Source organism: Eleginops maclovinus, chromosome 19 (assembly GCF_036324505.1).
Source record: "Eleginops maclovinus isolate JMC-PN-2008 ecotype Puerto Natales chromosome 19, JC_Emac_rtc_rv5, whole genome shotgun sequence".
Lineage (NCBI taxonomy): Eukaryota > Metazoa > Chordata > Actinopteri > Perciformes > Eleginopidae > Eleginops > Eleginops maclovinus.
Window position 1 is genome coordinate 9,375,148 of NC_086367.1, and position 27,591 is coordinate 9,402,738.

The window sequence follows — 27,591 nt, forward strand, 5'->3', positions numbered from 1 at the left end:
CCGTAATAGATTTTGGAATTGCCTAAACTAATTTCCTTAAAGAAGAGTTTGTGGGACTTAATGAGGCAGAACTAATGGAAGTCCCACAACCATCAGTGCCATGCTGCAAGCACCGTGGCAGGACAGAGCAGCCATTGATTCTTGCTTCAAACCTCTTGAGTTCCTAATCAGCTTCTTTGGTTGTACGTTTCAGGCCTGACAAACCTATTGTTGGCCTGTGTCACTGGAGGTCAGTAGTTATTAGTGGCAACTGAAAACAGTTTCTCTAACTACTTATGAGCGAATTGAATAACATGCATAGGGGGACTTGGAGGGGGGATTACTGGCAGCGCAGTCCGGCCGGCGAAGGAGAGAATGTGACATGGTTTTCTAATAAGGGATGCTGCCCCCCCAACACCACCACACACACACACACACACACACACACACACACACACACACACACACACACACACACACACACACACACACACACACACACACACACACACACACACACACACACACACACACACACACATACACACTCCTAACCTGGTCCTTCATACTTCATCCCCCCCAAACCCCTTCTAGTACAGACATTTGTGAATAGTCTTCAATAGGTTGCTTTGCCTCATATTGCTAAAATGGTATTCATAGTGAGCAATGGAATTAGCCAGAGCAGGTCCTGAAAAGCATGTAATTGTGTGTGTGTGTGTGTGTGTGTGTGTGTGTGTGTGTGTGTGTGTGTGTGTGTGTGTGTGTGTGTGTGTGTGTGTGTGTGTGTGTGTGTGTGTGTGTGTGTGTGTGTGTGTGTGTGTGTGTGTGTGAGTGTGAGTGTGAGTTAATGTTTTCGTCAAACCAAATGCAACGGTGCAAATGTGGTTTCATGTATTTAATTTCATGGAAATCTATTAGAGTGAGAATTGCTTTCAGAGTCCTATGACCTTCTTGAAATGTTTTTTTTCACTCTGTAGGAAGATGATTATTTGCAGGCTATTTCTTTCCATTTGAAAATGACTGGAATTAGGGAACTTTCTGCCTCCTGGGGCAAAGACTTGTGCAGTGACTCATTCTTTAGAAACCTAACAAATCCAGCAGGCACAGGTTTGTCATAGACAAATAGATCTTGGCAGAATGCAAGGGCAATATACTAATTAAAAATCTTGCTCTGTGTCTCTCAGAACTTGCCAATTCAAATGCATTCATTTGCACAGTGAAATGAAAAGCGAACCTCGCCACTCCTATTCCTGAGAAATAGCGGCGAGAGAAGGTGGTCGAATTTGGGAGGAAAACTTTATTGGAACTGATTTTAAATGATGCTTTCCTAAATCTTTTGCATTTATGGTACCGTACAAGACACCATAAAAGACATGAAATCCTCTTGGGGGAATGGAGCCACATTATTTTTTCTACCTGTGTGTGTTTTTAGGAAAAGTCTTACCCATGCACCATTTTTTACTCAGGAACTAGGTCAGACTCTGCTTTTAGCTTTAGTTTTAATTGCTTTTTAAAAAAAATAAAATCCAACAACACAAAACAACTTCCTCTTCTACTGGCAAAACTCATAAAAATGAATAAATGTGTATGATGAGGGTTATATGTTCGGCCCATGTTTTTGTGTAAACTATGCAGCCAATAATGTTAAGCCCTAGCCAATTACCGCTGTCTAGGTTGCTAGGTCGCCATGGTCAATTGAGGAACACATCAATAGGACTTGAAAAGGTTTCTCTGCGATCAGACCTTCTGACATATTAAGTAGAATAATGGGGAGGAAGGGAGTTTGAGGGGTGCAGAGTATAAAGCAAGGCTTCCTTCTGCATTCACATTATTCAGTGCAACCTGCAATTACCTGAGAATAATAGTCTAAAAATATATATACATCAGCAGAATCTATTATCCCCTGGTTCATGCTGTATGTAACATCATATATGGCATTGAGGTGGAACACTCCTTCCAGCACTAATGGAAATATCTCTTGTGTATGCCATGGGCATTTTTATTTATTTGCTTAACTTGTGTAGGGTACTTTTGCACATGTGGGTGATGTTCTGCACATGCATGGAGGTAACACCACACAGTAGCAGCCAGGAGAAAGTTTCCAGACAGAAATGATGATGCCAGCACCAATTACAGTGCCCAGCCTGTCTCATATATCCTTACAAAGAGAGGTACCCCTGTATGAACGGAGAGAAGCAACAGGCACAATAGCCAGTGATTACCAAGCATAGCCTATTAGTGCGCCATAACTATGGCTATTGAAAAGAGAAAAGAATGGCTTCACCTCCACTTTCATTTCATCTGGCACACCATCAGGAATCTTTGTTGACAGCTCATTCATGCCCTCAATTTAGAGACAAAATCTATCAGGAACACCTTTGCAGCATCAAAGCGTATATTGTGGAATGCATTTCTCTTTTTAATGCTCTTATCAAACTCCCTTCTGATGGAGTTGCTGAGCTCAATACCAAATGTCAGGTGCATATTGGCTCTGATGCTTCCTTCGAGTGTAGGGATGATAGCACATATACATACAGCTGCCAGGTATGTGAAGGGGTTGGAAATGGGGGCTCTCCAAGGTCTCCATTGAGACACACTGATAGCCATCATCATCATCACAGGGTGTCATCAGCAAGGGGATTGAGAAGTAATTTCAAAACGTGTTTAAATGACCACAGGAAATGAAATGTTAGATCCTATTATCAGCCACTGCTGGTGTAAAAAAAAATGAGAGGTTTTGGAGGACAGTAAAGGGGAACCGACAGTGATGCTAAGTGATGACCTTAAACACTTTGGAGTTTGTTTGCACAAATCATTTCTCTTCTAAAGAGACTGGTGAGAATGAGCATGCATGTGTTGTGTGTGTGTGTGTGTGTGTGTGTGTGTGTGTGTGTGTGTGTGTGTGTGTGTGTGTGTGTGTGTGTGTGTGTGTGTGTGTGTGTGTGTGTGTGTGTGTGTGTGTGTGTGTGTGTGTGTGTGTGTGTGAATAAAGAATAAAATGTGGCTAATGTGTATTTTCAACATTCGCTGACAGTGCCTTTCAATACATCATAAAACAATAATAATATCCCTGTTATTAAAAATCTAAATTACACTGAATATATCAACACTTTTTCGTTTGAACATGAAGGAAATTATTTCAAACTCTTTATATTGTTGCAATTATGCTTACTATATATTGTGTCCATTTTCTTTACGACTATATTACTGTATTACGAAGTCATGAAATTGTAAAATGATGACATTAAAGTTTGATATATTTTTGAAGGTTTGAAATTTTGCAATAATTTAGTTTACAGTAGCATATTCTCATTGAATCCCCATAAGTGCGCTAAATATCCATACTCGTAACTATGTCTTTCAGCTTCATGCTCTAATTGAGCTTTAATAAAAATCGAGAAATTTTAGTTAAATGTTTAAAATAATATTCATTTACAAATTTAAATTAATAAACACATTTTCTTCATTTGCATTCTTTTTTATGGGTGGTGTTGGAATCCTATATTTTCCTATATGTTTAATTTGACGACTGAGGCCTGTGCATAACAACAACTACAATAATAATAATATTATTATTATTATTATTATTATTATTATTAATAATAATAATAATAATAATTCGAGTGTAATTAACCTTAATGTTGGTTCATAATAATTTAAGGCATGCTCTCCATTCTATTCTATGTAGTATTTTCGATTTTCCAATAATTGCTAGGTCGTTGTGTGTTTTATGGAACCTCGCATTCACGATAAAATTGACCAATTACATTACGGCACAACGAAGGTCTGGGCCTATTAAACTCAGTAAGATCAATGTATTTTTGAAGAGGTTGATAAAAAAAATCTATATATTTATATATTAATGCATGAATTAAAATCACTATTAAACCTGCTTGCGAGTGTTAGTGATTTTTAAAAAGGTGATTCCCGGTCTTAGACTCCTGCAGACTTCCTCCATGAAAGGCAGCCCTTCAAAATGTCACCTGAACAATGCTGGCTCCCTCATCGACCTTGCTTTCCTACTCAATTTGGTCTCAATCACAACATAATGAAAATGCACTCCAAAACAGATCCCTTTAAAAAAAAATTACTTCTTCAGGAATAGCTCTCACACTTCCAGTTATTTATTGTTAACGTTCACTTGGTTTTTGAAACATATACAGCAGCCATCACGCATTTGTTCCTTTTTAACTTACAAAAGAATAGAGAAAACATAAAAGTGGACGCAATAACGATTATTATACAGTTAAACGCATTCTTGTGTGTTAGCCAAATATACAAGTCCCTACTTTATTTAATAAGTCTAAATGAATACATTAGTTTACAATATTAATATGATAAAATACCAGGTTATCACCGTAAATAAGGAGTGGTGGCTTTAGTGTACTCCAAACCTGATCCCACCTTTCCCCCCAAACCCCCCTCCCCCCACACACCCCAAGTCCGAACTCAAGTGAAGCAGCATTCCTTTTTGTTTCAACAACATAGACTACGTTTAAAACATCATGAGGAAGGTCCAAAACATGGATTACAAAAGGTCCAGAAACGACATAATTGCTTTCAAGGGCAGCCATTTCTGTAATGTTCAAAAATAGACTCCCCTCTCAGAGATGTCAAGAAAATGTGCCCTGATCAGCTGGTGCGCCTCTGTGCGCCCTGATGTCCCTCCAACACCAAAGAGCCCCTTTGTTCAGTTCCCACAATATTCATATGTATGATATATGATATATGAAATATATATATATGAATATTGTTTTGCTCGTGGGCTCATCCGCAGGTTCACATAGAAAAAGTGGAAAGTGACAGTATGTATTAAGTCCTACCACGTTCTGCCGTAGAGGAGGTTTGAGCTGACCATGCTACTGGTGTAATCTACAGCAGATGTGTCTATCTGGGCCATGTTGAGCTGGCTGTGCAGTGAGGGGGGGCTGGGCGACATCTCCTCCAGGTCCAAAGCGTTCACCTGCTGCTGGCTTTGGTGCTGGCTGAGGCTGCTTGTCGAGGATGCGAGCACAACTCCGGCTCCGTTCTGTTGTTGGTTTTGTTGTTGGCTCTGTTGCACCTGTTGCTGGTTCGGCGTCGGCGTGTTGGAGCCGTTCTGGCACGGTTTACCGTCCTTCACCAGAACTGGCACGGCTACGCGCCTCGGGGACTGCGCCTGCTGTTGGCACAGGTTACCGTCCTGTTGCTGCTGCTGCAGCTGCTGCGTCGCCTTGTCTTTGGCCTGGCGCTTCATCTTGTACCGGTGGTTCTGAAACCAAATCTTCACCTGGGTCGGTGTCAGGTGGATCATGCTGGCCAGGTGCTCCCTCTCAGGCGCCGACAGGTACTTCTGCTGCTTAAACCTCCTCTCCAGCTCGTAGACCTGAGCCTGCGAGAACAGGACACGCCGTTTCCTCCTGGGCGCAGCGTGGAGAACTGGCATGGATTTGGTGGGGTCCCCCATTCCTGAGAGGCTCCCCATTCCGCTCATGTTCATACCTGTGGAAGGTCCCATGAATCTAGAAACTTAAAAATATACATACATATACATGCGTTCAATAAACAGAAGAGGAGAACACTGTTTCGCCTGAACTAGTCTTTATCCATTGTTTTATTACAATAAGCAAGTAAAATACAAGCTGGAAAGCCTTAACTTAAAAAACAGATTTAATAATAATAATAATAATAATAATAATAATAATAATAATAATATTATTATTATTATTATTATTATTATTATTATTATTATTATTATTATTATTATTATTTGCTTATGACAGAGATAAAAAAAAAGTCAAGCCAGACTTGAAATAATGATCTCCTTTTCAGTTTAACCTTCAGAAATTGTCATTGTAAATGAAAGAAATCTTAAAATTGTGTAAATAATTTACATTAACTTTGTATCTTTAGCCACCCAAACATAGATTACATATTATTAAATAGCAAAGCATATTTAGCCTTGTGCGTTTGCCCCTCTCATTCCTCAAATGTCAATGTATTTATATTTATTAATAATGACATTTGAAAAAAATAGAAAATGTGCATAAAGGGATAAAATAACTTACTTGTGGAGTATCTTGGATCGGGGTTGGCGCTGTACCACCCTGTTGCTGCTGCACTATTCCGCATGCTTTCCTGGTACGACGGGAGGTCTCCCATGTTGCCAATGCTTCCATTGCAGTATCCCCCCATCGCGCTGTGGGAGAACTGGGAGACGGTGTGCGGCATGTGGTACGTGGTGGCCACGGTGGCGTTATGGCCCATGGAGTGCTGTTGCATGCCGGTCTGAGACACCTGAGTCTGTCGGTAGGCTCCCAGTGGAGATGTTAGGTTCCCTGCGCCGTCCATGCCACTAAACTTCTTGTAGGTCTCCTCGATTGGACTCAAAATATCTGTCACTGAAAAAGGCGTAGTGTGCTTTGGGCTCAACGACATGATTCAGAAAGCAGGTAGATTTTAGTGTTTGAGCAGAACAACCGTGTTGTTGTATCGGCTCTCTCCTTGGTGGATGTCTACGTAAGAGAGTGCTTGTAGAGCGCCTGAGATCCTATTGATCGCCTTGGAGAAGGAGGCGAGCCCAGGGCGCTCTTAGCCCGGGTTTATTGGAGCCAGGAGCCAGGTTTACGACAAACACAGGGGGCGGAGCAAACCGTCTAAACCAGCAAACAATAGTCATTGACATTTGAGGGAAATAATTCATGAAATAAATACTCTTTGCTTTATATTAAGTTGTATGCATAAATAAAACACATTTTCTTCAGCCATATATTTTTGAATCTCTTTTTTTCTGACAAACAGATGAGAATCACCCTGCTGCACATCAGCTGATCTGACCACATATGACTATTTTTTGCGTCAGGAGGGAATTCCACTCTTTCTAGAAACTTTGAGAGCACTTTGAAAAGACATAAGGGCCACCGAGTATCATCAAAGAGGCACAATGAAGTTGTATGACCGGCTCATTTATGCTTCTTAAGCATCATTTTACCCCAGCAGAAAGGGACAAGTCAGAATAAGCTCAAAATGCTGAAAGGGAGCTGCAATAGAGATCCACACCTGTGAGTATATCACCATCTAACTTCCATGATCTGCAGAGGAATATAATACACATGATTTCAAAATATTATTATTATTGACAGGTTTCCTGACACCAATTCCTGCATAATTTAGGAAAGATTACAACTCGACCGTTCTTAGAATAAAGAATATTCTTCATCCGACTTATTGCAATTTGAAGACAATATTGTGAGCCTTAAAACCCTCGAGTCTGGTCACCATGTTCTAATGACACTTTGCAGTCTTAACCTGACATTGTAATCTTTGAACAAACTGACTGGCGCCAGGGGAAGAGTAAGAGAAAGGAGAGACACAACAGGGGGGGGGGGGGGGGGGGGGGGTCAAAAGAGAAAAGAGCTACTACAAATTGCAATAATGAACACCAGTGAATATAGTTTCCCATTAAAGCCTAGAACATGTGTCTCCTCTACGGATCTATAACACATTATTGAGCTTATATCTCACAACCATCTTCATAATTGAGAGGGGGGAGAGCTATCATGCTGCTCTTAAACGCTTAAAATCCTAATGATATTTGGATGTTTTTCATCAACACCTTGCAGCAGGAGCAGGTGCTGTGCGTTGGGGTGAAATGTGTCCCAATCTTGCTTTTATTGGAGGAAAGAAACACTCGTCTCCATGAAGCCACTAATGTAATTTAGCATGGCATGGCTGCAAGTAGCTAGCTACCCTAATTGAGCAATTGAAGACGTGACATGGTCAGCCATCAATTATAGCGACATATCAAGAACACCAATCTCCGGTTAACTTGACAGCCTGGTTGTAATAAATAATTGTTCTCGTGCATATTTTAACTACCCGAATTACTTCTGCTTTTTTTTTTTTGTCCCTCAGATGTCTGGATTCCGCAGCGGATTTAAAGTGAAGTGGTTGGACTTTATTGTTGTGGAGGTAATGCAAACAATGCGTGCGTATTCAAAAGTCAGCTGGAGTTGACAGAAAGACACCGAAATAAGAAAAATAAATCCTAGAATGAAGTGTTTCGGTGAAAACAGGTGTAAATCTCTCGACTATAATAATAAAACACTATTTATAGGAGAGAATTAAAATGATAATGATCCCCTTTCTTAAGTTAAGGAAATTTGTCATACCTGGAAATATTCCTACCCTTGTCCAGAATTATGTGCGTCTTTCCCACTATTTTAGCAGCGGCAGCATAGTGTCTTTTCATGGCGTAAAGAAAAGGTAGGCCTCGGCCCAGACCTCTAACATTATGTAAATGAGACAAACCTCTCAACCTTGTGGATTACTGAGTCAGAGAGCAGGACCCTGGTCCACAGACCCTCCACATTAGGATCCCATAAAAATCTGGAGCTGGTTGGCTGCATGCAACGCTTATGAGAGTCTACATTAATATAGTGGTCAATCTCAGTTAACTTTAATTTTTTTTAACATTCAGTGAATTTGATTTGGCCAAGGCAGAAGGGAGCGAGATAAACGGACGCGCCAAGGAGCCGTGAAGAAGGCCAAGCAAAGGTTGGTTCATACATCTGAAACATTTGTAGAGAAAATGATCTAAATAACCGAACCCTTTGGCAGATGTTTATGTAAATAGTTGTGTTGCTTTATGCGTAAAATACAACCGGAGTGTAGAAGTAAAAATGCTAAAAACATAACATTAATTTAAATGAGCCTACACTGACTCTTGCCGCTCCAATGAGAATAATTGGAATCCTGCACGCCGTATGACAAGGATAACATGTTTTGCTCCCAGAATACGCACGGGATGCTGTCCTATTTAGCGTATTAGCTGTCTTAAGATAAGATAAGATGGAACTTTATTTATCCTCGTGGGGAAATTCATGAGTTTAAACCTTGCTTTCACCTGTAGATACATATTTTTAAATCTCTGCTCCCTCACTCATACATTTAGAATCTTTCTCGATTATTTCACTTGAAAAAAATTCAACACGCGTTTGATTGTTTAATTGCTAAAATACGATTTCAAGTTTTTAATAAACAAGTGCGAACCAATGTGCTATCATTCTGCAGGGAGCTGTTTGCCAAGCAATTCCTGTCAGAAGGGACTAAATCATTGTGTGCATTTAAGACAAGACGTATTGCTGCAAAATCGCCACCTCCAAATAATCCTACTGGGACATTTTTAACCAATTTTCCGATATATGATGTGGAAGTGTTTAACGGACCATTTAAGTGTTGTTAACCAGAGCTAAATAACAATCCATTTATGTAGTTTACATCATACAGAGAACCTTTTCCCGACACCCTAACCCCCCTCAGCTCAACTCAGCACAGCAGATGGAGCAAAGCGCCTGGTTTCTGAAGTGCTTTTCTCCATCTCGTCGTTGCTGGTTCAATACCCTGAGAGATGTGGAGAGATGGCTGAAGGGCCAGGGTCCTGACCTGCAACCTCAGCCACACACCGGCTGAGCACAAAGTGCAGAAAACATGGGAATGTATATTGTCTTTCTGGCCTAAATCTGTAACTTAACTTTGTTTCTACATAATGCGATTATATGAAAGACGCCAAAGGGTTTCGGCGTCATCCTGTTTGTATCGTGCAGTTGCAGAGGCACATTTCAATTGAATAATATAAAAAGCATGCCACCTTAAATATACGAAGATAAATGCCACTGCACTCCTATCACAAAAAAAACAACAACAAAAAGAAACAGAAACTTTAAACAATTAGGTTTCATTTTGCCTGCGGAAATTACGCACGACTTTGGCACATGCTTTTTTTCTTTTTCTTTGTTATCGCCCTGTAGGGTGTCTTGGGTATAGTTTCTTTTAAAGAGTTATACTAACAAAAACAAAAAACAAAATATAATAATATAGGCTAATTCCTTAAAACTATTTCCTTAATTTGTCTGAAGCGATTCAGTGGGGATGAAAATGTTAGATGGCATTCGATTTTGTAAGACGTTTTTTCCATGGTTTTGAAATATTTTTGTAGCGTTTTTACGCACGAAATAGAATATACCTTTACTGTTCCGTGAAGCATAAACCTTATTTTGGGATTTGAATACGGGGACTGAATCTTGCAACAGCATAAATGAATTGTCTTCCTCACTCCAACCTTTACATTTAAACCACATCTATACTATGGCCAGCCTAGTGGCTTGCATTGGTGTGGACACATTCCACACCTGTAAGTCAGTGTAGTGCCATTTAGATCGAATTCATTCTCTCCTCTTAAATCTCCGGGCAGTGTGAGAGTAAAAGGCGGGCAGGTGCATATCTTTCAGCTGCACTACTTGAAACGGTGCGGTTCCTCAGCTAAGTAGGTTAAAGGTCCTCCCAAGTGGAGAAAGTATGTGCCAGGCCTCTTGAAGACCGTATTCTTCTGCAGGAGTTTGCATTCATTCACAATTAATGTCGCTTGATGGACGAAATGATGCTAATAGGGCGCCAAAAAACCGAATATGGGCTTTTATAGGATCCTGATAAATATCTGACAGCTGGGAGGAAGTGTTAAAGAGTTCAAATTTATAGGATAAGAAGTTCTTTACTGTATTCATAATGTGCACTTCTTTTCCTTGATAATTTTACAACTATGTTATATCAGACACCGGGAAAATACTCAGTCTTACTGTATGACTGCAAATAGTTAAATGTGTTATATTTTTGTTTGGCCTAGAAAACAATGTCCCATAAGTCAAGGCCACTGATTGCCGAAGAAAAAGACATACAAATGTTGATGATAGAATATGAAAACCAATTGTTTGTCTTGTTAAAAGAATAATACTACATAAAAAAAGAGACCATTTTAAGTAACTTCAGTAATATCAGGCTACTCCTTGCTGTGAGATTGCAATAGAAAATAAAGTCAATTTTACTTGAAATAAATATCTTTGTTGCTTTACATCTGAGTAAACCATGGTAAAGTGTTCAGCTGTCTCACTAGCCACATGTTTATTTTCTAAAGGAATAAAACTACAATTTATTTTGAGGTCATTGTGTTTATCAATTATAATCATAACTTAAACAAATATATTATGTAAAAGGACTACACACATGGTTTTGCCTTTTCGAAGCAAATGTGCCTGCATGTTTCCTACTGTTCTATATTTGTATCTTTATGGTTTATTGTACTTATTGTAATTTGCTTTGGATAAAAGGGTCAGCTAAATTAAATGTAAATAAAGTAACTAGACACAAGACCCTGTCACCTTTTAAACTAACTGAATACGTTTCATGGAAAAAATAATGATATGATCCGTTTGAAAGAATGTCTGAATGAAAATGATGAATTCACAGATTAATACACGTACAACAATAAATAATACTTTCTTCAAACCCTGTCACCTTGATTGAAATTTGGAAAATCCAACTTTCGGGGTATGAAACAGATTCAGCCCCCTGTCATTTTAAGCACTGAAGGTTCTGTGAGTACCGCTGTCCTCTGCATTGTTTTGAGTGGCAACATTTTAACATGACTGCTCTCTTTTGTTACTACAATTTAGAAAAAAACACAGCAGATCAATGCAGATTACCAAAGTTCCAAGGGTGCCTGGTTGGTCCACTCCTCTGCTGCATTAATTGTGGCAGCAGTGAGGGCAGGTAAACAAAGCTGTTAGAGAGTCTGTCTGTGACTCAACCACGGCTCTCTAGCTCTGTAACCAGTTACTCATGTGGCACTATGTCTCTGCCAATGTTGCTCTGCTTCTAGTTGCCCTTGGCAGACAATTGTTGTGATAAGTCGAGGCCTGGTTTGACGACACGTCCCAAAATTTAGATACAAAAATGTGGTTCACTTCACTGCAGTAAGCATACTTGTGTTCAAGTGCCGGATTTATACATTTTCGTATGCATTGTTGTGCATTATCAAAGCACAGTCAGTGCATTGGCATTAAAGTTTGCAATTGTTTTTTTAGTTTTTTTTTAGCAAACTCTGCAGCATACTAAAAGCTATAAAAGCATACATTTGTTTTTGATCAAATGTAATTTGCTAAATGGCATTGAGACCTTTCTGACAGAGTCCACGCATACCCAGTTGTTCCTTTTTTTGTCAGGAGTTAAAAGTTTTATATAGAATTATATCAGCTGCATACAGAAAAAGAGAGAATAGTATTAATAGTAATCAAATGTTGTTTGACACCTGATAAAAACTGAAACTCTGACTTTAATTTAATGTATTATGTCAACAAATAACACATAACTGTATTGGGTTAGTTGAAAGCAATACTATTAAGTTGAACCTAATATTTTTCAACTTGATATTATTGCTTTCAACTAAATTAAGCTAATTATGTGAAATCTGTTGGCACAATACATTGAATTAAAGTCAGCGTTTCATTTTTTCCATCTTTATAAAGTGTTTCCTGCTGTCCATTTATGCCAAGAATTCATTTATCCGGCTTGTTTTCGTGATATAGTCGAGACATGCATCTTCTTATCAAAAGTTTGGAAGCCTTTTGAGTGCTGCATGTGGAGACGGAACTTTTTAATAGGCTTCACAACTCAACAATGGAAATGAACAGAAGCTGCATATCAAAGCTTTTTTTACCTGTCTGTTTATCCCCACTTTGGGATGCTTTTATCCTGAAGGCCACCTGATAGCCTACAATTATTTAGATGAATTCCCATAAACACATCACAAAACTACTTCAAATTCTGAATGTATTGATCCTAGCAGACACAAGTACGCACCACGTGCCGCAATTTAGAAGATGAAGTCAAACCCTGTTTTTACGGCACTGTGTAAAAAGATTCAAATTTTCGTTTCCACTACTTTTCTTTTGAGAAAATGGACAAAGCCTAAATAAACTGCTGCAGGCTGAAAGGGAGTGCCAGTTACACCTCATCGAGTAAAATAGTATGAGCAGAACTATGAAAAATACATAAATCAAAAAAATAATAACACATTTGTAAATGAGTTTCAGTTGAAATCAGTCATTTTTGCGAATATTCACTATTGTTCTGTTTTTTGTACTGTATACTTAACCGACATACATCACATCATTTATAATTTAATTATTACAACATTTAAAACCCTAACCCTAAACCCTAACCCTAACCCTAACCCTAACCCTAACCCTAACCCTAACCCTAACCCTAACCCTAACCCTATTATATTGATCATTTTCTTTGCCATCTAATTTCAAGTTGATTTTATTCTTATCTTATTCGATTGTTATTCACATTAGCCTTTAAAAAAACTCATGCATAAGAACAGTTTTATATAACTAAAATAAAATACAAGAGTTTCCGTGTTTTTCTAAGCATTTTGCAGACACAATATTACTGTTTTTACATTACATTATTTTTCAATGTATTTTTATTTTTCCATCATTTGCTACTTTCTCTCTTTCATACAATTTTCAAAAACCAACCAGACAAACATACAGCACAAAAACAACAACAACTTGATATGGATTATTTGTGCAGTGATGTCTTAAACATGTATACATTTGTTGACCATTATTTCACTTATTAAATCCCCAGAAACAGATGTTACAATAGATGTAGGACCTTTTGGACAATTGATTCACCCATTTTCACAAGCAGAATAAAATTAAACAAATCTTCTATCAGTTAAAATAATTCTGCTCCACTAATTTGGCAGTTTTTTTTAGCCACATGAAGTTGGTTAAAGGTTCACTCAATGGCCTGTAGTTATATTCAAAGAGACAAATATCATAATGAAAACCATGTGCAATTACTACCAAAAAAAGTTGGGAAACATTACTGCGTGCCAAATAAAAAATGCATTATGTCATAGTTAAGGCAGGAATACGAAAACTAAATAGGAATACTACATTTCAATGTCAAAGACAAGATATGTTATGTCTCCAATTCATATTGCGACGGCTTATTAAATAAATCGCATAACTTGAGCATTTTTATATTTCTTTAGTGACCATCAGAGGAACTACAGCAGGAATGAGAGGTCAGTCAAAGAAGAAGAAGACATACTTTATTAATGCCCAAGGGGAAATAACTGGTTCATTTACTGGTTCTACTACTGGTAAAATAATGGCCATTCGAGTGAAAAAAAAGACAACAAGCTCACAGTCCTGAGATTCAGCAGAAAACCAAAAGGAGAGCTGATTCTAGTGACAGATACAATTTCATTTGAGAGCAGTGTAAAGTATGAATTTAAAGACTTAAACTAAACAATAAGTGTGGATTGAATACCATTATGAGCGACATAAGTTTTGAGGTATTGCTATGAATGACTTAAAGGTATGAAATATTGTATCTCTCTATCTTTTTATGTATAGCTGTCGAAAAAGAAAAGAAATGTATATTGCATAACGAGTCTAATTTATAAACTTAAATCAACGCCATAACCTGGACTGGTGTAAAATGTCACGTTTATGTAAGGACAAGCTACTTACGTAATATTGTCCCTTGTTCCTAAGTCCCTTGACACAACATTCTAACAGCCTCATAGCAACTGGTTTAGAGATTCAATATATAGTATTCTAATAAAATAGATCCTTAAGTAGCATAATGTTACAGTCAATAATATGATTCAGACTTAAAAAAAGACTCAGCATCCTTAACATACTCACCTAACTTCCAAATACTGCCAGCTTCATGATGATCAAGTTATTATTTTAGATTTTGGGTCTGTGTTTTTATATGTCTGTGAATACAATGATAAAATACAATAACGTATAAGAATGTTTACAGTATGCACTTTGCGAGTATATCAATATCACATTGTACAACTACTATTTATTCCAAGCATTCAAATTCTATTAAAAAATGGTAAAATCAATCATATTCACGCTTTAATATTTAAGCCCTAAAGCTGAACCCACACGGCAATGTTGAAGAATAATACATTCACATATTTTATTTCTTACTTATATATTTATGATGACAAATGTGCATTAGATGGTATTTTACCACATGACTTTCAGTGTATTTGAAATGTGAATGTTCATCATTGGCATCCGATGACACACACGTTAGTTCTTTTTTATGTCCTTTTTTTAGCTTACTGACTTCAGAAATGCAACAGTTGATCCTTACACTTACGGGTGACATGCTTTATTATTTGTTCTCCAGTGTTTAAACCTCTTTGTCTCTTGCTGCTGTACAGTAATAACAACTCTTCCCGGGGCTAATGGCTCTACTGTTTGTTGGTTTTGTCTCGTCGTGTTTCAGTGCTTCTTTCTCTCTGGAAGGATGTCAGCTCTCTGTGCCTCGCCGTCTCTGAGGACGCTTGATGTCATCTTGTCTACCTGATCATTACACTACCTGCTCTCCTCTACAATGCTGCCCTCTCGCTGCTCCGCCACTTGAAATGCTTGGCTGGCCTCTTCTCTGAAACCATCCTGAAATTGTGCGCTAAAACACTGCACACTGTTCCTCCTCTCGCCTCCCTCCAGCCATGTGTGCAGGAGCCAGAAAGAGATTCCTCCACTCGGACGACTGCTGCTCAGTCAAAGGGAAAACACAAAAAATGTCTTCTGCCGCCTGACAACTCTCACCTCTCACAGCTTTTATTTGATGTACACATGTGTGTGGTGTATGGTGGTGTATTTCTTACAGCAATATTCAAGAGCATTTCATGGACACAAGTACAAAGGGTTATTTTTGTAGATTTCATGATATATTAAACAGGTCCTACATGTAAAACAGCACAGGTGACAATAATAAAATGAATGATGGCTGCTTCAGTTTCAAGGTTCTGGTATTGTCATAGTAGTCATGACCATTGGTAACATTATAAGTAACAGCTGTGCTTTTCCTCCTGTGAAATATGCATTGAAGAGTATGGTGTACGTCAGTACTTGAAGGCATTAGTCACTGCTAAACTGCACCAAGAACACTGCTAATATTCTCTGTTGTGCTACATAGAGTGTGATAATACTCCATCCATCACCATTCATGAAAATACTGATTTACTATTAACACACAGCAAGTGCTCATCATAATAAGTGTCTCTTTAATGTAAAACAATGTGTAGCTCCAAATAATGCAGCATTAAACAAATATTAGTTAACACGATTTGTTCTGCATATTGAAGAATAGGTTTATGTAAACTGCAGATACACTTTAGGATACTTTTTATACAATAAGAGGAAGGTGGATTTTGTCCCCCATCAATTCCATTGAAAGCACAATAGGACTGTATTAGTAAATAGCCTGTATCAACAGGAGGAGTGATCACAGAGACCTGAACTGGGTTCAACGTTCATGTGACTAAGATTTGTAGACAGACAAAAGAATTGTGAAACTATGCTTTAATATGAATTAGTTACTATGTAGACATTTTTCTAGTATACACTTTTTTTATTGTATATTGTAGCAGTTACTGTTACTCAGTAAGGTAATACATCACCATATTGTCAGCAAACCTGACTAAATTATTTTACATAATATATCACATGTATCTAGTGTTTTGCTATTTGAGTTAGATCTACATGTGCCTTCTTATTCTACCAGACTCCTATTACGGACAGCATGGCAGCATATTCATATATGAGTATAACATTCAAAGTGAAACACTAAAGAGCCTCATGTAAAAAAATCATATTTTGACATTTTGGTTAATTTATCTCACGGCAGCAGCATTTAGCAATGTTGGGCTGCCATTGGTACAGTCAAGAGGAAAACACACACAGGGAAGAGTGCAGTGCTGCTGGACATTAAGCAACAGAGGGTGAAAGTGTGTTTTGCTCAAGAGCACCTCAGTGGCTCTGCAGAAACAGGGGAACCCTCTAATAATCAGCATTTATTTTCTAGGTGCTCCTAGCTCATCCAGTGGATTTGAGCTTCTCTTGTGCTCCAGTTACAGTTCAATCAGGAGAGACTACAGATGACTAATCAAATGCAAATGCATATTAAAGAACAAAAACGTCCTTAAATAACAGTAGCCACGTTAACATTCCCAATAGGTCACTAACTGACATGTGTATCCATGTTTCCATCTCACTCATGTGCTCTGTGATTATTATTGCTGATGTTTAGTGATTTAAATAATTAAACTTGGGCATGAGTTGTTTCTTTTCGATTTCTTGTACACCTTCAAATAATTAAATATCTCAGGTACAGTAATAACAACAGTCAGCATAATGTTTGGTGGAAAACAGACTTAAAAACCCACCATTCATTTACTGCGGTATACTGCCGGGCAGTGGTAGAAAGTAACTATTACTCAACTACGATTTTGAGGTATTTGTACTTAACCTAAGTATTTTCTCTTAATACTCCCATACATTTTGAAAGCACAATATGATATTGTACCTAACGTCCATTTAATGAAGTTAGTTATTTCGCATTAGTAGATTATTGATGCAAACAATTTAAATCATCAATTATGATATAAAAGACAGAGCATTATAAATGAAATAGCCAAACTTACAATGAAGTAATGATCATTCTATTAAGAATTACAATCTTATTATATATATACATCTGAAATGGTGAATTCTGCATAATGAATTACTTTACTTTTGGTGCTTGAAGTGTATTTTGAAAAAGAAAACCTGACTTTTACTTGCAGTGGATTGACACTGTAATGCTAAGTAACCTATCTGAATACTTCTTCCACCTCTGGGTACAGGTAGTAAAACCACATTGTATACATACCTCATATACTTTATATACTATATACAAATGTTTAGATTTGTTTGAGTGTGTGATATACTATGGCAGTGTCATTTGTCTTGCATGGTACAAAATCAGCTCTAAGTGTAATATAGTGGAATGAAGTGTGCAGTATCTACCTCAAAAACAGAGGAGTAAGGAAATTGTGTAATAAAAACTTAAATACTGTTTATTGTACAATATATATTTATATTCTTATACAAACACACTTAAAATGATTGATGTTATTTTTGATACATAAAGTTGAATTGATTTGTATTAATAACCTTTCACTATGCTGGGATTTCAACATAATGGCTTTTAATGTAACTCTGTAAATAGAAAAAATAGAAAATGATGTAATTCTGAACACTTTTTATTGAACAAGTCAAGTCTTGTACATTTTAAAACAACAGCTTAAGTGCTGTACGGATTTTTACATGACAATAAATACATTGTAAAAAATACAAAGAAGTACAATACACATAAATACATGAATACATTATTTATATTTATTTTAGCAAAGACAAAAAGTAAAAATAGGCTCTAATAAATAATATCCAAAAAACGCCGACAGCAGTGGACACCTGGCAGTTCGGAATAAACTGCACGATATGAGCAACAATGGAAAATGCTTGCCATGGGATTTTAACTGGGGCAATGCACAGAGAATTTAAAGGGCCCGAGGTCAAGTGGGACCCTGCAGCAGAGTGGGGGTTTTGTGCCTTGCTTAGGTGTACTTTGGCAATGGTAACCATGATTCTGAATGACCCGAATGACATAGATGTACAGACATCAGTTCTTGTTTTGTGAGGGTTGTGATTTTATTTCATTTGAGTATTAGTGTCAGTGAGAGTATAGAGGGGTGATGGGAAGATTTGTCTGCCACTGAATCACCTTTGTGTGGATGACAAAGTATTTGTATCTGTGTCTTTAGAAGGCAAATATTTAGAAGGTTATTGCTTCCACTTCACGCAAGGAACATGAAGGCTGAATGTGGTACAATAAACGCTCGGTCACGTTAAAATACTGCTCCTATTCAGCAAAGCAAGTCCACAAAAAGATACGGAGCAGAATTTAATTTCCATCAAATGAAGTTAGCACATTATAAATTCACCACAATCACAAGTGCTCAAACACATGATGGGCCACAACTTGCTACACATATTTTTTTTACATCCTCTTTAAACAGGAAGTTAATTAGGCAACTTGAATTGGTAAAACGCGCCGCTCCCACATTGTTGCTCTTTGATCATCACGCCTGTGATTGAAGCATGTCTGAAACAGATGATGGCGGGGTTGTTATGAGGCTCAAAGCCCCAGGATCCATTTGCAGTGCTGGCATCTCAAGCACCTCATGTTCATCTTCTGAAGAAGGTGAGACAATCCATTAAGTGAAAGGCATAAACACTCAACTCTGGGAACCTGATAGTTGGCGCTGTCCCCCATCCAGCCCATCTGACTGCAGCGGACTGTGGGTTTTATACAAGACAATTCAAGTCCTAAGATGGAACATTGAGAAAGAGAAGACAAAGGGAAATAAGACCATATGGCAATTTGCATATCATAACACAGCAGCACAACTTCTAATAGAAGAGCTCACAGATGCAAGAGACATGAGTGGGCTCTAAACATGAATTACCATGTGGCACTGTGGGTGTCATTTCAACATCAAGAAATAACCAAATTTCAATTAACTATAATATTTACATCATTATGTTTCAGCACATGACATGTTTGTCAAATGTATTTTTGTTAGTTTTTGAAAATAATAAATATATAATAACAATGCATGAACAACAAGAAAAGGTCTGATAATGAAGCCTGCATACATAGGACGGAAAAACAGCTATTTGTTATTAAATGTAATTAAAGTGATGCATTTGAAATAAAATACCATGTCTAATATACTACACATTGAACAAAAGAAGTAGAAGGAACATGTTTCCCGAAAAATGCTAAATTGATGCAGTGGATAATAAACATTGAGTCGCTGTTGTAAATTCAAGTTGGTTTCCAATACAAACTCTGTTCACACCTAAAAGGTTCTGTCAAAATGTTGGTATTTCATTCTCTAAAAGTCACCTTGTGTAAAATGTCATTCTTTGTTTCACAATCACTGTCAGCCTGCTTTTTCACTCTGTGCCACAATAAGACATGTGTGAGACAAATAATGAAACCTAAAAGGAAATTAAATCTTTCCTTTATACAGTTTCTTTCAGGAAGATGTTAACATCCCTTTATATTTACAGTAAACTGATATGACATAATGAGAAACACGTATTGTAGCTTAAATGCTATTAAATCAAATTGTGTTCAACACATTGTATTATCAGTGACTTTTAAAATGTAAGAAAGGAAAAGGTCAAATCAAAAATGTTAATTTTAGGTCAATAAACTAATTAAGGCTCTCTATATATCAAACATGTTCCTCCTTCATGAAAATAGCTTTTCAAGTTATATAGTAATGTTTTTATTTTATTTTTTCGCCCGGCAATTCACTACAGTTTGCACGCGAGTGAGAGCAGTAGGACGCTGAATGAAGCAGTCCTGCTTGAGACACATTTACTTGTTAATAGATCTCAACAAGCTCTTTTTTTACACTGCCTGTCACATAGCTTTGTCATTGACCCTCAGAGTGAAAGATGGAGTAATCATCTTTAAAATAAATATAAACTGGTATACTATTCATAAACACAGTAGGCCTATATACGTTTCAAATGTTAAGTACTATATCTTTACATTATAAACCCACAAAAGAAATGACCAAAAGACCAAGCCAGTTTGATTTTCTGTAGTCTTTTATTTCATTCACTACGATGTTTTTACATGGCTGCAGTGTTAGAATACTAGCAGGTGACAGGTGGAGAAAGGTAACTGGGAAGAAGGAAAAAAAGTGCTTCTCTGCCTTAGCACTCTACCAGATCAGATCATGACAGAGTCTGTGTACTCTGCAGACTCTGCTGTTTTCCTAATCTCAACATTCAGCAAAGTCAAGAACCTTGACGCTCACTGCTTTTTCACAAAGATGCCTTTACACTGGCTGCTGCTCATCTGCAGCACTTTAAAATCAGACCTACTGCCAGCACAATTTAAGAACTGCACTATCAGCGTCTCCTGCAGCAAAACACGGATGCAGATTTTCCTGTCCAAAGAAATTGTTCATTTTCATGTGAGGCACTTTTAATATCTTGTTAATTAATACAAGCATTTTCAGTGTTTAAGAAAATAACCCTGTCTTATATTTCTATTAGCTTTAGTCTGATTCAAAACATGAAATAACAAGTCTTCTACATCTACTTACATATGAAGTGAGTGAAAATGACCTTACATGAAGGCAAGGACACTCAAGCGATTGGGTTTTGCATTTCCTCTGAGCTGTGTATGAAATACATGTGAGAGAACAACATTGTGCACGGCTGATGAGGAAAAGGAGCTAAAAGCAAGTGTCCTAACACTTCAGAGAAAGCAGCAGGTGAGCAAAGTGTAAAAGCAATTAAACAAAATAGTCAGAGTGTTTATTCACTGGTTACATAAATGCAAATGATTTAAATGATACATATAATACACATGTGGGATATGAGGAATACGATACTGTAAGGCATAATCATTTTATGATCAGTAAATACTTCCCTTTTCAATTGCACATGCTAAATTGAGTCTTTTTATTTTTCCATATGTTTAAATTATACTACCAAATGAACATCATTATTTTACGTATTGGATCCAGACAGACAAGGGTACTTGTAATCAGATGGATAGGTTAATTATGCCATATATTAGGAATATTATATAAGCTATCTACAAATTGATGCTGATTATTTAACTCATGAAAGACACAGACTGTTAGGGAGCATATACTGATTTCTGTATCATACATACACATATGGCTATCCTGTTCATTTAAATTGGATACCATAAGAAAAAGAATCCCATTTTTATTCATGTTATAGATGTTGGAGTTGCACGAATTTGATGCAGGTATCTTTCTCTCTTTCTTCAGGCTTCAAAGACAACTACCATCAAGCTGCAGCTCTTCTGTTTTTCTCTGCTTCTTCCTTCTCTCTCTGGTGTGTGTTAGTCGGCTCTCAGCTCACCGGGTTCTTCTCATGCAGACGAGGAGGCTGATCTGAGCTCGATCAGACTGAGGAAAGTTGTGGATTCGCTCACAGACCACCATGCATCCTGATAACCCCTTGTCTTTGGGAGATATTCTAATGAGATTAAGAGTTGTATGTCTCCGACAAAACCATTAAACTAGAGAAATCCTAGATCAGAATTAGAAATATGTTAGTACCTGCATGTTATTGATGCTGTACTGTGCAGATTTGATGCAAAGTGTTGTTTCTCTCTGTGTATTTATTTTTTTAATCAAATATCAACTTCACTAGATGGAAGTCTAAACAAGTTATATTTGCCATTATTTTCCTTTGTCATTTGTCTATGTTAATTATATCTTCCCCTTTTTAAACCAATGTTATACTGATTAAGTGAATGTTCCTAGATCATGTAATAGTTTAAGGTTGAATCAGTATGGTTTTTAGGTCATTTGGTAAGTTAGAGGGTTTGTTTCCACTTGTAAATTATTCTCTATAATACGTCAACTCTCTCTTATTATACATTTGCTTGTAGAGAATATTTTAAAATCATGTTCTAAATCCTATTTCACATTTATCCATTATGTCTTGTGATTGTACATGCATTTTTAATTGTTTTTGTATTGAATTATATTAAAATGATCAAGACTCCTGCAGATCAAACAGCAGTTTTTCCTCCTTTCTCACTCCTATTCGATCATGTCAGCATCCCTCCCACCCCCTGCTGCTGCCTCTCTTTCTAACCCAATGAGGCCCCCTACAGGTGCAAGCTCACTGATGCTGAACTGAGCAGGTGCACAAACATGCTAGCCTTTTATTTTGTCATTTAACCTATTTTTGCTTTGACTAATTTGTATCTGCATGAGGAGATGAAGGACTTTTGGTAAGCAAGTCTAGTGAGTTGATTCTATGTATCAAATATAAACATAAAAGGTTATTTGAAAAGAAAGCCATTAGACTCCACTGTCCTTTTTTGTTATATTCATTCCTTTGACAAAATAACAGTGATAAGGATGCAGTTTTTTATATATTGCTAATTACATGTGACAGAAAGTCTTTTTTGTTGTGAAGGACACTGATGGAGCTGAGACTTTCAGTGGGAAACCTCACTTCAGCTCCATTGTTCACGTTCACTCAAGTGAATTAATGTGCACCATATTTTCCCCCTATCCTATTGCGCCACACCGTGGAAACACCCGGCAGCCTCTTTCTCTCCCTTTCTCTCTGTCTGTCTCTGTTTTAAAAATCAAACTGTGCTAATTGCCTGTGGACTGTTTGCATTGCGTCTATGATTTTCGAGAGCGATATGATTATGCTCTTAAGATCCATAACAATGTCATAAACTGCAATCATGCACTTATTAAAAACTGTCAAGTTTGCTTGGATGTTTGTTGATTTATAAAAACAAGAAAAAAGGTTAATTTTTAGTCATTTTCCCTCTAATTTGGAGTGCTGGAATGAGATGAAGTTAGACGTGTGTAGGTAAACGCTACGTGACGCCAACCACAGACCTCTGCTTCCATCTTGTGGCAGCACAAAGCAACACTTCCTCCCATCACCCCCCTCCCCCCGTCCATCACCCCTTCTCTCTTTAATATCGGCACTGTGGCGAATCTAATCTGGATCTCCTTTAAGGCAATAAAACCCAGATAGCTTCCTTTAAATGAAAAGCACCGCTTATTACCAGCTTTGAAATCCTCGTTTATTTGGCGATGTGCGTGATAGAAAAATGATTCATGTCGAGGTTCAAATGGGCAGGATGACGAAGATCCATGGTGTCCCAAGTGCACATTTCCTCAAGTATTGTATTCCAAGGTATATAATAGTATTATCCACGCAGGTTGAACTATGCTGCACGCCGCAAGATGCTTGTTTTATAGTCGCCTGCTTTATCCCTTTAAGCAGCCAGAAGCAATTCCCGGTAAATGTGACCCTGTTGCTGAGCCGGTTGTAGGGGCGGTGTAATTTTGTGCGGCGTTAATGACAAAACACTACTGCAAAGCGAATATTTTTCACCATAAAAGTTGATCATAAAGGCTTTTACCCAGATGACATTATTATTTTTTTGCTTCGTTTATGGGGCAGACACAACGAGCATGACTGAATGCGCATATCAGTTTTTTGGGTTGACCTAAAAATGAGTTTAAATCCGCAATAAATATGCAGGCTCATTATTTTTTTGATTTAGGAGGGTTGTAAGAAAAAATGTATTGTAAAATATTAAGAATATTAATGCACAATAACATTTGATATTAAGAAATACCAGAACCGTTTATAGGGTTATTTCTGGTCTTTCAAACGGCGGTAAATCTTGGCGTATTTGTCCAATAAACACATGCCAACTTCTCCAATTTTTGTTCCCATGGAATACACATCTTCATCCCACAGCATCACCCACATGTCCTCGGATTCAGAATATAAATAGAGAGGAAATGGCAGCTTTGACATTTATCTATGGTACTGTTTTGATATCTCTACCAGCATGAAAGGTGCCTTTGTGTAGGCCCAACTTAGAGTACAATTCAGGGCATCTTTAATTGGAGCAGAATGTCCATGGGTCAGTTTTACACCTGATGTGTAAATTCATAAAAGGGGGGAAATTGTGTCAAATATTTTTCCACGAGTCAATGTTAGAAACAGGCCTACGCATTGCAGCACTACTCAAAGCAAATAAGGAGGAACCGTGTCTGCTATTAAAAATAGTTTTTGTGACGAGCGACTTTTTTGGACAGACAATAATCAGCCTTTGACTGGAGGACGGGGGTGAGAGGGGAAAGAGAAATGAGAAGGCTGTTGTTGGCATAGCTCTATCAAGGAAGAAGGACTCCCTGTTATCTGTGAATGGGGCTTCTTCTCTTTTTTTGACCAGAATAGATATAGCACGAATTTTTAATTCGTTTTTCTTTGAGAGACAACAATGCTTTATTTGAAAGCTTGATACAATTTGGGGCTTGTGAGAGATCCTTTTCTCCTTGTCCGAGCCCAGCTGCCCATATGGGATACAACGTGTGCAGCAAAGATCACAATGGCACCAAGTGACAGGCAGGACAAAAAGCCCAAGGATACATCTCCCTGACTCTGAACAGCACCAAGAAACTCAGTCAGTCTCTCTATCTGCACATCCCACTCCTCCTGCTGCTCGTTAACATGCACGCCTCTAACATCCAGCAACACCAGGCCTGGCCTTTTGTCTCTGTGTTGTGTCGTGTACTGTATTATGCAATGATGGAGTCACAAAACTGCTTCATTACAGGGGCGAAAAATGAGGACAGGGAGCCACACAAAGGCTTTCATTTGTGTCTTACTTATAAGGGCTAAACATGTTTGTCTTAACATTTGCTGCCATTTATTATTTTATTTTAACATGAATCTAGAGTCTACTAAAAATCCAATCACAGCCAATCACCGTCTTTTGCAATTCAATTCATATCATATTACGCTCCATAAGCGTTGATCAATTCAAAAAGCAATGCATATTACTTGTTTATCCACAAATACATCAAAAACGAAAACTACAGGCATAGTGTTGATGTATTTGACCTACAAGCTCCACCAGTGGTGGAACCCAAAACCTTTTCTGTCCGGGACAAATTGAGTCTGTGTCGCCCACAAAAGCAGTAGCCCCTTGAGACCCAATTCTGTAAATAATTAGCAAATCTGCACAATTTGGCTGTTTGTTCAGTGATGATAGGGGCGACTCTAACATCTGTTGGGGGATTTTTTGTCCCGGGACAAACACGATGCATGGATTTTTCTACTAGGTTATCATATTTACCCAAGACATTGACTGGAGTCTGATAATCCGCAGTGCGCTGATACGGATCACTGGGGAGCCATTTGTGCTTTTTTTGGTTCCACCTTACACAAGATCATGACTAATAGAGCAGTGTAGAGTTTAATGCGCAATATCGATGCTAACACGTTATATGATCGTGTAAAAAATAACTTTATTAGGCAGTTAAAGCCCCTTTAAACCGTGCGTATTTTAGTTGACCGTTTGCCGTGGTTAAACAAAGAGGATTGGTGACTCATTGATTATTCCTGCTCTATTCGCAGGTTAGCGCTTAACAAGATAACAATACATTTATTGCAATAAACGACCCCCGCTCCCCCCCACAGTCTACCACTTTACACCCAAGGCCGGGAGTGGTTGGGGATGCTGACAAAAAAAAGAGAGCTTTTCACTCAAAAGCTTCTTATGTGGAGAAGCCCTCTTATATTAAGTGAGTGGATTTTAGTCCCGTTTCACAAGTGACTTTAGCCTCTTTATTAGTGAGGTGTTCGGATTGGGGGAAAATATTCTACGGATTAAATTCTCTTAGAAGGAAAGGAGTGAAGTGCGTTGGAGATGTATTCCCAGAGTCAAGCTCTATTCTGTGGCACAATAGCATTTAGCTCCTCGCCCTTCATTGTGATTGGTAGCGATGTTTTTTCAGAGATGATCGAATATAGGACACGTGTATAAAGCAAAACCTCTTTTCAGAAACACAGCATTTTATTTTAAAATCCTCATAAAAAATGTGGGATATTTAGCCAACACCGCGCGGCTACACTGTTATTTACATAATGTGATCTGACACTGCAGTCATAACGTTTTTGCCAAAACTCCCTCCCTCAAAATGTGTAAATATATAGAGGCCGATCTTCAGCTTTATGGTCCCGAAAGCTCTCTAGGTTGCAAACATTTGCCACAAAATATTAACAGTAAATAAAAACAAAAGGAAATAGCTGCAAAGTTGCCAGTGTTTATTCATGGCCATAAATATTTTTTCGGTCCATAAAAGAAGCAAGAAATTAAAATTTCTATAATTATAAAGTGGTTCATACGTGCTGATAATAACACGAAGGGACAAAAGAAAATAAAAGAGGAAAACATCTCTACAACCAACACACAACATACTTTACAAAAAAAGTTCACAATAAGAGCATTGACATTCTTAATAAAATCTATAAGGGAGAGGTTCGGACCCAGTTCTCTTAACGAAAACATGTAAACACGGCGCACACATGAGCCCCGAATAAAAATGGTAGTATATATATGAGTCAAGCTGCAAAAATGAAAAGTCTTTTGTTTTTTGTGTTTTATTTTTTTTTTCTTTGCTTTGTGGTGAAACTCCCTATCGTGCCTCCAAGCCAAGTCTCTATAATTTCTCTCACCAAGTCCACTGTTGCGTTTGCACCAAGTGATGTGCTGGGAACTGTGGCGTGGCCGCGGCGCTGTACTGCGCGTTATACTGCATGTGTTGGAGTGACTGGGCACTATAAGCCGAGAAGGGGATCCCGGCCTGAAAAGTGGCCGCCAAGTCCTGAGCTTTAAGAGTGTGACAAGGCTTTCCATCCCTGACTAAGACGGGCACGGCCACCCGCCTGGGAGAAGGGAGATGGGTCACTTCCATACCTTTCTCGGCCCGGGCTCTCTTCATCTTATACCGGTGGTTCTGGAACCAGATCTTCACCTGGGTCGGGGTGAGGCGGATGAGGCTGGCCAGGTGCTCCCTCTCCGGGGCGGACAGGTACCTCTGCTGCCGAAAGCGCCGCTCCAGCTCGTAGGTTTGCGCCTTGGAAAACAACACCCTCCTTTTTCGCTTCTTGCCGGAGTCGCTGCCGCCGCTGCTGGAAGTTTCCTTGTCGTTGTCCGGCGATTCGTCGTCTGCGGACGGCTCCGGGGACTTGGCCGAGTCCTGAGAGCTGGCAGAGAGACCGTGCACTGCGGCAAGAAACGGGAGAAACACTGTCAAAATGTTATGATGCAAAGTTCCCAGGGACATTCATCATAAACACAATCAATAAAATCATCATTCAAAAACTTTGGATGCATTAATTATCAGTGCTGCTGCGTAAAAACTAAAATAACCTGTTAATGACTTGTAAAAACAACATTAAACACATTTCTAAACTACAGAAATGGCTTAATTGTAAACTGAGGGGCATGTTGGTGTATTTTAAC

General features: G+C 38.2%; 2 protein-coding genes across 5 annotated transcripts in view; both read right to left on the reverse strand.

Annotated features, from left to right (window-relative positions):
* Positions 1-4,442: 4,442 nt before the first annotated feature.
* nkx2.4a (NK2 homeobox 4a) lies at positions 4,443-6,476 on the reverse strand. Its single transcript, XM_063909305.1, has 2 exons — positions 6,027-6,476; positions 4,443-5,460 (listed from the first exon to the last, which is right to left on the reverse strand). Exons 1-2 carry the CDS (start codon positions 6,394-6,396, stop codon positions 4,799-4,801), a joined length of 1,032 nt encoding a protein of 343 aa, XP_063765375.1. The 5' UTR covers positions 6,397-6,476; the 3' UTR covers positions 4,443-4,798.
* A 19,714-nt stretch (positions 6,477-26,190) lies between these two features.
* Positions 26,191-27,591, reverse strand: part of nkx2.2a (NK2 homeobox 2a) — a 34,502-nt gene continuing 33,101 nt past the window's right edge. For 3 of the 4 annotated variants that reach the window (XM_063908573.1, XM_063908570.1, XM_063908572.1), the window contains exon 3: positions 26,191-27,375. In XM_063908573.1, coding sequence (XP_063764643.1) covers positions 26,798-27,375 — 578 coding nt within the window. In that variant the 3' untranslated portion in view covers positions 26,191-26,797. The remainder of the gene's footprint in view (positions 27,376-27,591) is intronic. The other variant, XM_063908571.1, reaches the window with a different exon arrangement.

Excerpts from the sequence above, each read along its gene's own strand:
- nkx2.4a (XM_063909305.1), bottom strand. The coding sequence starts at position 6,396 with ATGTCGTTGAGCCCAAAGCACACTACGCCTTTTTCAGTGACAGATATT. Across the intron at positions 5,461-6,026 it reads CGATCCAAGATACTCCACAA|GTATGAACATGAGCGGAATG; the intron begins GTAAGTTATTTT and ends GACCTTCCACAG.